Raw genomic sequence first — 15,417 nt, forward strand, 5'->3', positions numbered from 1 at the left:
GTCAAGCTTCTGCCAAGCTTCTGAAGGAGACTCTAAGTCAGAGATGTGACTATATTTCTGATGAATATAGTCATCTCCTAAAGCAAGAGCAATGATGCCATATGCTTTCTCCTCTCTAGCAGGATCTCTTGCCGGGCGTGTCGGAGCTGAGGATTCTCCAGCATTGGAGGCTGTTGAAGAAGAAGTTGAAGCCGGTTTGACAAGCCCCCAGAGGTTTTCCCTCATTAATGCAAACTTGACCTTCATCTGCCATGTGTGGAAGCCCTTCCCATTGAACTTATCTATATTCAATATGGTAGCCACGAGAGGATCCAACCCAGGAATTGGGCAGTGTCTTCTCTCTTACAAGGCTAGAATAACAATTGAAAAGCTTCAAAGTATAAGCATTTAATGTAGCAAAGACTTGTGACCAAATTTCAATCAATGATGCTTTCACTTACATGCTTCACAGAGGTGGCTAAATGAAAGCTTTCCAATCAAATCCAGGTATAGTAACTTAAAAGAAAGTTGTAGCCATAGTTGTACTAATGCTTTTCAAAACTTCAAAACCTCAGAAATGCTAAAGTAGCATCTAATGTAGCATCACATTCACAACCTTGTCAAAATAGAGGCCTGAACTTGGTGGGCTTGTATCTCACTCTACAAAGCAAAGAAAAAGGGGCTTTCTGAAGCAAAAGAAAGCTCTTATACCAGAGAAGATCCACTGAGGAGGAGAGGCGCAATTCCGCGTCAGTTCGCCATAGCTAGCTTCTTCAAAGTCGACTGGTTTTTTTCTGTTTTCTCCTTGAATATGCAGCCATTGCTGCTCAGATTTCAACAGCAGCTTTCCCTTAGTGTCATCCAGCACGGGTTGAGAGGAATTTGCAGATAGATAGGTACACAGGCGGAATTGCGCGAATTTTCGTCGATCAGTGTGAGTGTTGGCATTTCACATACAGTCGAAATTTCACAGAAAGCTTGCAGCTTGAAGTTCGCCCATACAAGAGGAGTTTGCAGCTCAGAGGGTTTGGGCAAAGGTCGTTTGTAGGCAGAGAACAAAGCTCTCAAAGATTTGGGGAAGAAGGAGGAAAATGGAGAAGAAGAAGATGGAGAAGAAGAAGATAATGTGTCACAAATGGGCTCAAGGGGGATCAAAGGGCTCTGATACCATGTTGGTAAACTGAAAAGAAAGCATGGAGTGAACACAAACTCAGAATTCTTGCTTATTGGAATGAAGAAAGATGAGCTCCTTAAGTAGGCATCTCTTACATGATCACTGACATCACTGATGACCTCTGAGCTCCACAATCATCTTCTCAATCTGCTCCTAGATTTTCTCAATCATCTTATGTGGCTTCTATCACCACCTAGCTGTGCCTCTAGCACACACACATAGAAACCAAGGTGTGCCTGAGGCATACACCTTGAGATATCCCAACAGTCATGTGAAGCTCAGCAAGATAGCTTTCACTACCACAGTGGAATGTGTCTAATTGAGACGTTTGTTTGCAAATCTACTCGCATCATTGGAGGAGCTTGCTCCAATTCTCATTGGTAGTCATACGGACATTGGCTGGACACAAAATCGTGTGTTTCATGCATGCTCAAAATACTTTATCATTATGTAAGGGACAGCTACATGCAAAGGAGATCGGCTTGGTCTTTTCCTCTACGGATAAAAATGTGGTAGATCGCTTCACAAAAGCTTTATCTTGTGAAAAGTTTGTAGCTTTCCGCAAAGCTTTGAACTCATGTTCGTTTGGTGAAGACGTAGCCAAGAGGAGCTGGTTGGGCACAAGGGCCCTGGTTGCAAGAGAGAGCTTGGCCGAGCTCTAATACAAAAGCTTGCGCTGCACACTCTTAAGTTTTGGGGCAATTTGTTGCTCCGCTAGGATGTCAATGCCCACTTGGCAGCGTAAGTATCTCGTTGTCTGCCCTCGTGGAATCCAATGAAAGCGTAATACAGCTTCCCAATCCAAGATTTAAGACAAAGAGTGCCATGTTATCTGCAAACTCTGAGGCAAGCAGCTCTTGGTAGATTGGGAGCTGCAACCCAGTGAGACCTGTTGCTTGAGATTGCATGAAGTAGCCTAGTTCCTTTTCCACAAAGGGAAAGAGGATAGGAGCTAGGGGCAGCCCTATGAAACTGAGCAGGAAAGTGCAAAGGCCTTCCTCGTGTGACCCCCAATAAGCATCCGGATGGCATTGCCTGCATATTGGCCGAGACTCCCTTTATCTATATGTTTTGAAAAACCCAACCTCTGCATGGTGCCCTCCATAAAAGAGTACTCCACCTTGTCATAAGCCTTCTCAAAATCCAAGAGAAGCACTACGATAGACTTAGACTTCTCACGAGCCTAATCCACTCCCTTCCAAAAGGTAAAGATGCTGTCTAAGGTGCTATACTCCTAAACAGAACCTATCTATGTTGTGGATGATGTCAGCAAGATGAGGATGCAATCGCAAGCTCAAGACCTTTTCTAGGATCTTATAAGCGGTATTAAATAGGATAATCGATCTCCAATGCCGAATGTCAGACGTATCCTCCACTTTCGGATTATCTAAATCCACACGCGACTCAATGATTGGGGGTACTAGTTGAGTAAAACATCTCTCAAAAGCCAGATGAAAGGGGGTTTGAATGAACTCCTAGAAGCAGCTAAACCTTGGGCACTTTTGTGGAGGGTGTGGGTGTGTGGATTTGTATGTGTGAGAGCTTACTTTTATACTATGGTCTACACCCACTGTTGGGTGTTGATGACGTTAGTGGGGATGTCATAGTGGCTAGTCCCTGCTATGCGTGATGGAGTTTATGGTTTTCAATCTTATGAGTGACTCTCGTGAGATTGAAATTGCACTATGTCGTGTTTTTAGAGGATGAGTTTGGGAATGTTCCTGGATTCATTTAGGTATATAGACTCCTTCCTAGGGCTGCAAAGAGCTAGGGGGATTCCTTCTTGGACTAAAACAACTGTCAATAGAAGTCTATGGTCATATCTATGATCTCTTGTGGATTTGAATGCATATGTTGGCTTGCATCTCACAGTCGATTCAAGCCATGCGCCTATTAAACGAGAGCTAGCGGTCTGGAAAAACTATTTGGTCATCCTATCTTCCTAGTGCACCCATCGTGTTGTGGATGAGAGAGAAGAAAACTCGGCTCGACAGATCTCCGTGACTTGAATCTAGCCAAGTACTCTCGTAACAGTGTGATAGCCATTGCGACATTGAGCGTGGCTCTCTAAGTCGCTCTATGGAATCCAGGTCCAGTCTTAGTGCTCTCTCCTGCTCCTGGAGAGAGTGATGTTGCTGAAGGGCTAGGGTCTGAAGCTCCTTGTTGCTTTTTGAATCGTCTCGACTATCCAAGTGGCCCAACCATTCGTAGGGGGGCTCTATTGTTGCTGCTAGATCTCTTCCACGGCTGTTGCACCTGTTCCCCCTAAAGCAAAGCATTCATAAAAAATACAGACCGTTTCTATGGGAGTCCACGATGCGGCTGCTCAAGTGAAGCACAAGTGGGAATTGATTTGGCATCGTTGTCCTTGACCCCTGTGCATTGCCCAGTCACCTGTCGATAAAGAAAGATAAGGCTTCATACTCTTTCAAACAAAAGCACTCAAAGGAGATAACACCCTCGATAGAGGACCACAACTAGAATCAAAGGATAAATCTATGATTATTGGTCAAGTTACAAACTGGTTGTCTTGTCATTCGATAGGAGACCACTCGAGTTCGAGGCCTTGTCCTCCTATTCTTCTCCACATGTTTGAACTAGCTTTCCAAGCCACAAACTCAGCTTTACAACCATCACAACTTTTACATGTAGCAACATCAGTTTTCCAACCCCATTCCATGCCTACAGAGCATGGGATAGATTAACTGAGCATAGGGATAAGCTTTTATGAATAAGGCTTTTTAAGGATAGCTTTTAGAATGCAATGGAGGTGAAAAAGAACAAACACACTTTGTTACACCTTGACGGGTCTGCTACGACCTCATCATGACACACCTCACACACATGCTTTGATGGCCTTTTGGTATGTATGCTTCTCTAGTCGTATCGAGAACCATATAACTAGCTTATGAAAACCTATAAACCACATATATTGTTCGATGCTTCATGGGCTGTAGTGCATCCTACACATCAATGTCATATATACAGATAGGTACATGATTTCATGGAAATAGGAAGGTCTTACCAATGTCATTTATTGTGACATGTCAGTGCCTAGTCCTTTACACAAGATATGTCATGTGTATGAGAATGTAATTTTGAAACCATGTATGGTTTCTATAACATAATCACGAAAGTGGAGACTTAATGCATGGGAAAAAATTCATGGATGGAACTCATCATGTACCATCCAATTGATGAAAGAGAAGATAATGGTGAACTCCATATATTACCAAAAGCTGCATATAAGAGTGACCATCAATATACCTCATTGTGACCGAATCCTTGATGATTTTGTTGAAGATCTGCTTCACCTAAAGAATGCAGAATTTCGACGTATCATGCGCGTCAATGTAGATGCAATATTTTGTAGTATATTGCATGCCTATCTAGATCCTGAAAGCTTTGTAGATCGCTTAGATATCATGGCATAGATATGGCAATAGTCTGCACACACTTGTAACATAAGTTTGCAGTTTGCGAGCTAGAACACTCATGGAGGATATTAAATGTCGATGTAGAAGACGTCTTTTTCTTACAATCGACTTGCCAATTCATGGTCTCGAGTAATAAATGCACGAGCTTGAATATAAATGTTCCCACGAATACAAAGACTGCCTGGGCCATTGAAGCCCAAGGAATAATACAAGAAACAGCTTAAAACAGCTCCCTTTTCTATGTGCCTAAAAATACCACAGGGGCTGTAAATTATACAGCCAACAGAATGGTTGACCAGCCCATAAAAACCTTAGCCAATAAGGTCTGCCACATGTTAGTAAATGGAATGGTTTCCAAAACCTTAGCCAAAAACCTTTGGGAAACAACTTTGCACAGAAGAAAGCATATAAAAAGGTTGAAGGAAGAAAGACATCACAGAGCAGCCGGAAGGAACAGAAAACACAGCAATTCTTGAAAAGGAAGTCTCAAATCTCTCTAATAGAGAGGCTATAGAAATACAGAGAAACCTCTCAGACTGAGAGAGTCTAAAAGCTTATGAAACGGAAACAGTAGATAACCTTCGATCCGACTGGTAATATTGCTCTTGAGAAAAAGAACTGCGATGAAGAGCAATAAAAACCCTTATGGCAACCCACGGACAGTAGGTATAGAGCATCCACAAACAACAAATATAGAAAAGCTTTTGTTGATGAACAGTCTGCAACATAATGAGCAAATATACGTCGATTGGTGCAGATTAATAATGAGACAGATCGACAGAATGAGTCGTTGATGACGATGCTCCCCAAACTGTAGCGTTTGATTTAGAAACTAGTGGCATTAGCAACTCGACCTCCTCCTTCAAACCAGGTGAGTACCGCAGCTTTGACAGGTGTGATAGGGAGGAAAGTGCTGTAAGACTGCTGCTATATACCAAACATGACTGTAGCTGGTGAACCACATACAATATGGACATAAAGATAACACCCGACAGCCTAAATTGAAACAGCCTCTCAAAAAGAACAACAACAAATTGTAGATGGAGGAGGTTCCTTCCAAAGTCTTGCATTGATTTTCAATAATACAACTATAGCTTAAACCCAGCAGGAGATAGAAGGTGGTGATGGGTGCAATCTTCTCTTCTCTGTCACATCAAATACTCTCTCTCTCTCTCTCTCTCTCTTAGAACTCTCACACACAGCACTAGGGCCCTGGACAAGTTGTCGGGCTGGACCCCCCCGAAGGTCTTTATTAATTGAGAGAAGAAAATCAACCGACAAGAGATCAGCGTAGAGCTGTCTTACAAGAAATTCCAACGTGAAGGATTTTACAAGGGAGCTCAAAGCTCATTCATTTGGCAACATGCCACTTGTCAAAGCCACTAACTAAATTATAGTTACATGCCACAAAGGGCAAAGCTCTAGGGTCTTCCTAGCCCTTGGTCGCACGAACATCTCCTAGCTGAGCGTAGAGCTCCATAGCGCTTGGGTTCTCAACCCTGCTTGGTACTTGCAATAATTAACTAAAGCGCACAACCACACTCGCTAATGGTTAGCGCTTTGCATGCAATTAATAATATGTGGACTAATCCTAGTCACCGTGGGCATCCCCACCAAGCAAACATGTGCACATAACATAGAACACAATCTTTGGTTGACTGAGGTCAACCCTCTTGGTTGTAATTAAGGGGCTGGACCATCAGTCAAAGCGCCTTAATTATGGCCAAGTCTCTCCAACCGAGGTTGGCACATCTTGGTTAACCAAAGTTAACTCTCTTGGTGTAAGCCAAGTCTTGTTGACCGAAGTTAACACTCTCTGACCGAAGTTAGCGCTTTGGTTCTTTGGTTAACCAGGGTTAACTAAATTGGCCGAAGCCAGATCTTCCTAACTGAGGTTAGGCTTACTTAACCGAGATTAATTATCATTGACGGAAGTTAATACTTTGATCAAATAAATATAACTCTTTGAACATAATTAAATAAAAGAAGAACTCAATAATTATGATCAATAGATGGTCAACTTGAACTTTGACTTTGGAGTATTTATTGCGTGGTGACATCCCCTCGGCTTCTATTCAGTTGACCTCAACTGAAAAGCTTCCTTGTAAATATCCAAAAGTTGTGGATGATTAGACAACATGCGTGCATGAGCGTGAGAATATGATCCATAGTGCCATGATCATGTTGAAAACCACCTGTCCTGTTGCTCGACACTCCGCAAATCGATTGACCTCGGAATCAAGCACGGATGCATAGAATCAAGCAATATCATAAAACACAGTTTTTGGTCGATTGAGGTTAACCCTCTTGGTCGTAATTAAGCGGCTTGACCATCAGTCAAAGCGCCTTAATTATGGCCAAGTCTCTCCAACCGAGGTTGGTGCATCTTGGTTAACCGAAGTTAACCCCCTTGGCGTAAGCCAAGTCTTGTTGACAAAAGTCAACACTCTTTGACCGAAGTCAGCGCTTTGGTTCTTTGGTTAACTATGGTTAACCATCTTGGCAGAAGCTAGATCTTCCTAATCGGGGTTAGGCTTACTTAATTGAGGTTAAGTATCATTGACCGAAGTCAATACTTTGACCAAATAAATATAACTCTTTGAACGTAATTAAATAAAAAAAGAACTCAATAATTATGATCAATAGATGGTCAACTTGAGCTTTGACTTGAGTATTTACAGCTTGGTGATGATGGGTGCTGTATCAACCAGCAGTGGCACATGAGCAAGACAGTGCTGCAGTATGAAATTCCAGCAAGAAGGAAGAGAGGGCTACATAATGGCAAGAGTAAAGAAGGAAAGAGCAACCTTCTTGTGATACCATGTTGAAAAAGAAAGATAAAGCCTCCCGCTCTTCCTAACAAAACCACTCAAAGGGGATGACGCTCTTGATAGAGGACCACAAATAGAATCAAAGGATAAATCTTGTATTATTGGCCAATTTACAAAATGACCCTCTGGTGGTTTTAGAAGAGACCACTAGAGTTCTGGGCCTTGTTGACCTATTCTTCACCACATACTTAACTAGCTTTCCAAGCCAAAAACTTAGTTTTACAACCATCGTCACTTTTACTTGTAGTAATATTTATTTTTCTTTCAACATCAATTCTGTCAAGTCGCTCTAACAAACCATCATGCCGCCACTGATTAAAGGAGAAGAGAAGGCTATTGGGAAGTCTAGAGAACTCCACTTTCCTCCAAGGGTCTCGATCACTGATCGCAAAAATGATCTGTTCCCATGTGCTCTGCTTGGCTGAGGGCATTGCTGAACAGGAGGCTTCATCTTGCTTGTCCTCCTCGAACTCTAAATTGTTGAAGTCACTTCCAACAATATAAAAGTTAACATTGAGAATGCTCTCTAGAAGCAGCCTCCAGAAAGAGCTGCAATGTTGTCTACAAGCCGAGGTGTAAACATTCAAGATCCAATTCGAAGTCACCCGTTTGTGGGCCCATTCACACTACCTGTTCTGCAATAAGCTCTCTCTTACTTACGGGGCTAGCATCTATGATTTTGAGATGCAAAGCCCTCCGCTCCTCTGCACTGCAAGGGACCGCACCTTAGGGCCTTTCCCTAGGAGGATGGCACCGTCTTGCCTGATGTCTGTGCTGCTGTTGAAAACATGTGCTTTTAAATCAAGAGAATATATGTTGCTCGTCCCACCACAACCCTCTACAACTCCTGTCGAAGTACTAGTTGCTGCAGTTGCTGCTGTACATGATCATGAAGTCCATGCACACCATGGTGCAGCTCATGGGGAAGGGGGTGGTGAAAAAGGCCTTCTTATGTGTGGAAGCTTACACTGTGGACTTCTGGGTTTCCCTTTTTTGGGGGGGGGGGGGGGGGGCTGGGCTTGGAAGGAGAATAACTTATGTTTGTGCGTCGACATGCTAGAGGATGAGTTTGGGCATGTTCCTGGATTCATCTAGATATGTGGTTCTTGAATCTCGAATCTCGATTCAAAAAGAGCAATCGTCTACAATTCCATGCCGCAAAAACTTGGTGGAAGCAAAAATTGCTAAAGTCGACCTTTTTCTCCAAAATTTGAACTTGTCTCTCTAGAATGGCCTTTTTTCTAAAGCTGCGAGCTTTTTTGAAGTGGGCCTGCCATCACTTTTAGAAAAACTTCTCTTGGTCCTCTCTCTAGAGAGATAACACTCTATACTTCTCCAAGGGTCTTTTTACCTGTAACCCATCTCTCTAATTAATGGAGAGAGTAGATTCGATATGCTTAATAACCAGCTAATGCACATCCACACTTGGATCCTCCCTAAAATGGTGAAAATTGAGTCTAATTGGTCATATTAGGACTTAAAACTACAATCATAGTGAACGTTGGGTCTTAATAAAGGTCTTATTCTAGGTCCCTATAGGGTTATATCAATAAGCAAGTTGTTCTAGTGGCCATAACAACCGACCCTAATTAGTAGGGCTGGTTTATTGTCAAATGAGAACAGTTTGGACCCCAGTGGATTGGATATAGAAGGCCTTGTTTGTGTGGGTTTGAACAAGAAGTTGGCTCAAGCATAAAGTGTTGATACAATCTTGATTAATTGTGTCAAGAAACCAAGTCTGCTTATGGTGCTTTCTAGGAGAACTTGTCCGCCCTATCCTAGGCTTGCTCGGAATCCAAGAGGAGGATTGCGAGTAGCTAAGACTCTTGACAAGCCTAGTCGTTGGCCTCCAAAGATCTAAAGATGTACCACTCTCGACAACACTCATATGCAAGTCCTAGATGAGGTCAAGAGAGGCTGCAGGCACATACTCGTGACCTTGTAGACTGTGTCTAAGAGTGTGATCAGTCTCCATCAATATCCTTGCCCCCCCTCCCTTTTCTCCTAGAAAGGGCATCCAGCCAAAGTGGTTTCCTAGGAAACAATATGATGGAGAGTCTATCCTCTCTCAGACATAATTACCTTGGTAAGGTGTTCAGGGCCTCAAGCATGTTGGTATTGGTGAATTGTATGTTGAGTTGGAGCATCATCTTCAAGAAAAACATGGAGGGATTTGGGCCCACTCTCCATTTGGGGCGAGGGATAGTTGCTTGTGGAACGAGGTGGTGTTCTAGGATCTCCTAACGCTCTATGTGTATTTGGTTCCCGTCTCATAGGCATTGGAGCCGTGTCCTTGTTGCCTTGGGTCTTGTGCTCTAAAAGATGTGTTGTGAGACTACTCTGATCATCCAATTGCATGGAGTTGAAAGAGTCCTTTGCTCGTCCAATTGCATGGAGTTTCACCTAGGCCTACTTCTATTAATTTGCAAGCTGGCTGGTTTGTTTGAGTCTCTTGTAGATGCAAGCATCCTCTTAGTGCTTTCTCCCTTGACATGAGAGCCCCACTATGTTTGAGTGCTTGCGGTTGGCATACTGAATTGCTCCTTTGAATGACCTTGATCATCTATTAAGCCTAACTAACATAAGTTGTCTCCTCTAGGGAACAAATTTGGGTGATGAGCTCGCTAACCTGCTTCTTGGAATGGAAGTTTGCTAGCCTTACTCCATTTTGGACTTTAGAACATCAAAATTTCTAATTTTGTACCATTGGATATATTCTAGTCGTACAAAGGTATATATAGTCTCCTTTGTGTTAGAGAGTGATTGGACGAGGAGGCTATCTTGTTTTGGCTCATACCAAGGATCTCTTCCCCTGATGGAGAAGGCAAACTATTACCAATGTGTTCTTTGTAGGGAGAGAGCTCCAGGAAGGATGCCAACTCTATTGAAGTCTTCTTCAATGATCCATAATCCATTAGGATTATGGCTGGTTTGCAAAAAAGCTGAATCTTCTAGATTATCATGATCCAAGTGATGGTGAAGGATTGGGGGAGGTGAACAAGGCTCTTTGGGAACCAAAGGCTCGTGAATTTGCTGGATTTCTCATGTCTTTGGGGGAGTAATCCGTGCCGATGTGGCGATGGACCAAAGGCATAAACTCACCCTATAAGCAAGTAAGGTTGAGATAGTGCTCCTTATCAAACTGGAGTGAGACCAAGCACCACACTCCCGCATATATGGTTTAAACTTAAGCTCACAGTCAAGCCTACTACCATACATAACTCAGGGGATGGCTTGTGGGACCCAATTAACATCCTAGCATGAGCATACCTCGTCTCTTTGCACTACCCACAATTCCCAAGAGCCCCTTTCCTAGAACAAATAAAGGCCATCAATTCCCAAGAGGCCCATGCCCTAGATGTCCCTTTCATAGGGACATCTAGGGCATGAGCATACCTCGTCTCTTTGCACTACCCACAATTCCCAAGAGCCCCATGCCCTAGATGTCCCTTTCACAGGGACATCTAGGGCATGGGGGTAGTTTTGTGGTATTGTAATATTGTTCCACATGTCCAAGTGCCAAACTCCATTTGGGGGGGGGGGGGGGGGGGGATGCCCCGGAGAAGGCTGAAATGGAAAAGGATTCTCTAGGTGAGGCCGATTGAGGGATGGGGGGCTCCAAGGAGGGGTGGGGTGTAGCGACTTGCCGGGCTGGTCAGTGGTGAGCATCAAGCTACCCGGCTAGCTATGCCTTTTTTTGGGGGGGGAGGGTTGGGTAGTCCACTGCATTGGCTTCTCGCGAAGAGGATATGAGATTATTGGTTCCAGCTATATCCTACTAGGAGGTTGATCTCTATGGACTCAGTGGCTTATTGCTTCTGTCTAGGATCCAATGGCGACCAATGTCCACATGGGGTCCAGGGCTCGCTGGTTCTTGTGTGCTCGCTGCCTTATACTCTTGGCTGCATATCTATCCTTCTTCTTGCTCAGCATTTCAATACCTATCTTGTATGGAGGGGCGTGTGCTGGGTCTATCTCTTGTGGAGGGTCTTGATGAGGAGGGTGTAGCGAAACTCTTTGCAACAAAGGCACAATTCTGGTTATGATGCAGCTCCACCTATTATTCCTAGGAGCTCTCCTCTGCTCAAAGTGTTCAAATGGATCTTTATAGGAAAAGTGTTTGGTCTTCTACAACAAGGCATGTCCTTGGTACTCCATCATCCATGAGAACGCAGGCTGCGAGTGGAGGTCTCCAAGATCGTGCTAATGTACTTCGATGTGAAGTGAAGTATCCTTGTGTTCCCTAGGCAGTCTTTGAACCTCAGGTTGACTAGAAAATTTGGCGCAAGGTGCTTTATTCCCATGTCCTCCATCATGAATGCTTGGTCTAGACTAAGCAAGCCCCTTGCCAATAAAGAACATTTTGAGTGTGGTGACTGGCTTGGAACCAGTCTAGAACCTGCTGTCTTCTAGGGTTGAGACCCTAGGTGTCCTGTAGCTCCTCTCCTGCATGTTCAACATATTTCCGGCCCTCAGGGTAGAGTGGGAGGCGAGGATGCTGTCATAGTAGCTCCTTGAGATAGACCGTACGGACAGCTTTATAATTATTCTCCTCGAGGCAAATAAAGTGCTCACAAAAGTTCCTGTTGGGGTCTGGAGAAATGCATATGGCAAATGGTGAGGCTGAAAGATAGGGAAGTGAAAAGATGGGAGGGGAATGGCAAGGAGTGAGATGAAAATGAGAACAAGAACAAGTGGTGGGTCAGAGAGAGAGGGCAGATAAAGAACAGGCCACAAGATGAGCTGCAAAGAAAAGGAATAGAGGTTAAGGAGGGGGGGAAAGGGACAGAAAAAGGGGGAGAGGGAGAGGGGGTGCTGTGCTGATGGGTGGGGAAGCCCAAGCAGGCCATGAAGGCTGCAAAAAGCCCTGATGGGGCAACCAAAAGCCCAAGAAGGGCCCGTGGGCACAAAGACAGCCCCATAGCAGCCACAGGGGAAGGACAAGTACCCAAGAGAATATGCTAAATGAAAAAAAGGTGCCAAGGTGGGACACCAAGTATCCCAAAGAGATGCCAAGGTGATTTGTTGGCAGCTTACAATTGGTTCAATTCTTTGCTTTAGACATACAGATACGACTGTTCTTTCCATGGGCATGTGCCATGATTTTTCTGTGGTTAGGATGCCTGTGTCCTTATCCCTTTTGGTTGTTTCTGCTCTAAGTCAATATGACCCATTAGGTGGAGAGCTGTAGCCTGTGCAAGGTCCTTGTTACTTGTTTTGCCCTAGCGGCTATGGTCTTATCGTGCACAATAAAGGGTAAGTCGTGCTGTCTCTCCTTTTCAACTCAAATATTTGGAAGCCTTTGTCGATTTTGCTTACACTTCGCTAGGTTGCACTTCCTTCCGACCTGTCCTTCCACTTAACTGGATATACAAAAATTAACGTAAAGCTATTCCGGGGCAAGACTCACACCAAAGATAAACTTGACATTCCATTGCAACTAGATGCTAGCTACCATTAATGAGCTATCCTACATCGGTGGTTTGGATATGATATTGGACCCATTTCTAGTGACATGTCGATTATCAGATGGGATACTCCAATATTGAAAACAAGCTGCACTACAACCCACCAATCATAAACTATTCTTCACATATAAAATCATTACACCTTATTTTTTGCATGTGCAAGTAAAAAAAACGTTTTGGATAGTAAATATTTTGGAAACCGTTAACTTCTTTTTTTTTTTGAATAAAATTACTTCATTAAGTATGAATGAAAACCGCTAGAGCAAGCTCAAATGCGGGAGTAAATCATGCAATGCATGAGGAAAAAAACAGCTCAAAATGAGCTAATAAAAAACCAAGGCGGAGGCTGAAAATGCCACCTCAACCCTGAGGGAGACTCAAAGAAGAAAGGAGATCCTCTCCAAACTCTGAAAAAAGTAACTCTCCTGGCAGTGGCTACTCTGGAGGATCCCTGCATGCTCGCCCATATAGCCATCAGAGTGTGTACTGTGTCGGTCCAAATACTGGCCATAGTGTGGGAAGGGTAAACCTGGATACTCTCCATCGCCTTTGTACACCTGGCTCTCCAAATATGCCAAGCTGCAATGCTAGCCAGAATCTCCCAAGACGTGTACTGAGGCATGAGCAGCCTGAAAAGGAGTGGAAACCGTTAACTTCTTGTTTGAGCCTCAATTTCTCTCTGTAGTTTACATGAACAAAAGAATGGTAGGGAAACGACATAGGTATTGTTGGTAGTTATCAGCCTACAAGATTTACCTGGATAGGGTACTCTGCATGATAAGGTTGTGAGAATCAAGCATTAGCAAGGCAAATAGGTTGTATTGACTTGAACCAACCTGGAAGGCCTAGAAAGTGAGATTGACATGAGTGGGCCATTAGTCTAAAATTGGGGTCTTGATAATAAACACAAAGATAAACTGATTTACTCCATTCATCGTATCCCAATCTAAACAAATTCACTTCATTAATCTTATGCCATCATGGGTATATCTTGTGCAGATCAGCTTTCCCATTACAAACCTTGTTGAAAATATGAATCTTTGAGGGTTTCTTTGTGAAGAGCTGCGATGTGTTGCACGTCAGTCTTCCCCATTGGAACCATTGGAACTCATCATAACTTGTGGTACAGATTAGTTCTTTAGTTGTGCTGTGCATCGGAATCCATGTGCTGGATTTTAAGCTTGGGATTTTGTCATGCAGTTTTGACCCTACATTTCAGTGATGCCTTTGTGATGCAATCATTGCTTTATATCCACACTGTGCACCAGGCTTTCTTGGATTTCTGGTTGTCATTATCATTATTTTTGTTGTAATTATCACTTTTTGTGTTATCATAGGGATGTGATGACAAGTCAAGAAGTCGTCGACTTCATTCATGAACACATTCATGAGGTACAATATATGAAAATGGTCCTCTTCTACTCTATAGAAGAGTTGTGCTTTTTATATTTCAATAAATATTAGTGCCATGTGAGTGATTGGTATTCAAAAGTATTGTGTTTGTTTTTGGCTGTGTCAGGCCAAATCCATATCATCAGTTTGTGAGAGACTGCTAGACAAATGTCTGGCTCCAACTACTGCTCTTGGTGAAGGCTGTGATAACATGACTGTCATCATTGTACAATTGAGAGACTCAGTTCAGCAATCAAGGGAGATTGATAATAAAGAAAACAGCAGAAGAGCGGGTGAAGGGAGTGCAGCTGTGGCTTAAGAAAATGAGTTTGGAGTGCTGCTGATTGTCAATGATTTCTCCAAATTGCTGGCTTAATGCTCTACTGCCAGTTGTGTAGTGCAAACTCTCTCTCTCTCTCTCTCTCTCTCTGGGGTAAAAGATAAGTCATCTCTGGGGTAAAAGATAAGTCATCCCCGTTCACCTTTGATGGAAAAGGATTCATATTCAATGAAAAAAATGCACTAATGAAACTAAGGTCTCTAACTGACTAAATGCAAAAGAAATATTCTGTAAATTATCAATTTTTCGGAATTCTCATCGAGCTTTTTTCTTTTGAAGATTGGATCACGGCACTCATGCATTTTTTAATGTCATTTGGAATGGTATTGGGCTTATGCAGTTATTAAGCTATGGAAGGGAGAAATGGGGATTATAGGCACCGTTTATTCTCTCTCTGATTGTTTAGTCGGTGGTGGTATTGGGGTGAATACTATATTCTTTTCATGTTACTCAACAGTCCATTCTTGAGATGCTTGTTTTGGGTCGCACAGCCTTTCGGTTTAACGCCTATTTTCAGGCTGAATTCAATTAGTAGATGTGGGGGGGGGGGGGGGGGAAAGGGGGCGGAGGGGAAGGGATAAATTGGAGGTAGAGATGTTGTGCCACATGTCGGATTTCTCTGCACGGCCCTGAGCGCATATAAAGAGATGCCCTCCCTGTTCCGCTGCCATCCACTCCTGATCCTCGCCTCGATCCTCCCCTTTTGCTCCGATCTACCCTTCTCCTTCCAATCTCCTCCCTCCGCTTCACCTTCCACTGCCATAGCCCTCTCAGGCTCTCTCTCTCTCTGCTCGTG

The 15,417-nt window shown here is 43.4% G+C and overlaps 1 protein-coding gene across 6 annotated transcripts in view; it reads left to right on the forward strand.

Annotated features, from left to right (window-relative positions):
* LOC147881144 (putative protein phosphatase 2C 11) overlaps positions 1–14,899 on the forward strand; it is a 43,666-nt gene extending 28,767 nt beyond the window's left edge. For 3 of the 6 annotated variants that reach the window (XM_087369788.1, XM_087369790.1, XM_087369789.1), the window contains 2 exons: positions 14,227–14,281; positions 14,409–14,898. In XM_087369788.1, coding sequence (XP_087225914.1) covers positions 14,227–14,281; positions 14,409–14,600 — 247 coding nt within the window. In that variant the 3' untranslated portion in view covers positions 14,601–14,898. Of the gene's footprint in view, positions 1–14,226; positions 14,282–14,408 lie in introns of all 6 variants that reach the window. The other 3 variants (XM_087369794.1, XM_087369791.1, XM_087369793.1) reach the window with 2 other exon arrangements.
* Positions 14,900–15,417: the final 518 nt, after the last annotated feature.

Source organism: Dipteris shenzhenensis, chromosome 31 (assembly GCF_047967505.1).
Source record: "Dipteris shenzhenensis isolate YYH24624 ecotype China chromosome 31, Dip_SZ_1.0, whole genome shotgun sequence".
NCBI classification, from domain to species: domain Eukaryota; kingdom Viridiplantae; phylum Streptophyta; class Polypodiopsida; order Gleicheniales; family Dipteridaceae; genus Dipteris; species Dipteris shenzhenensis.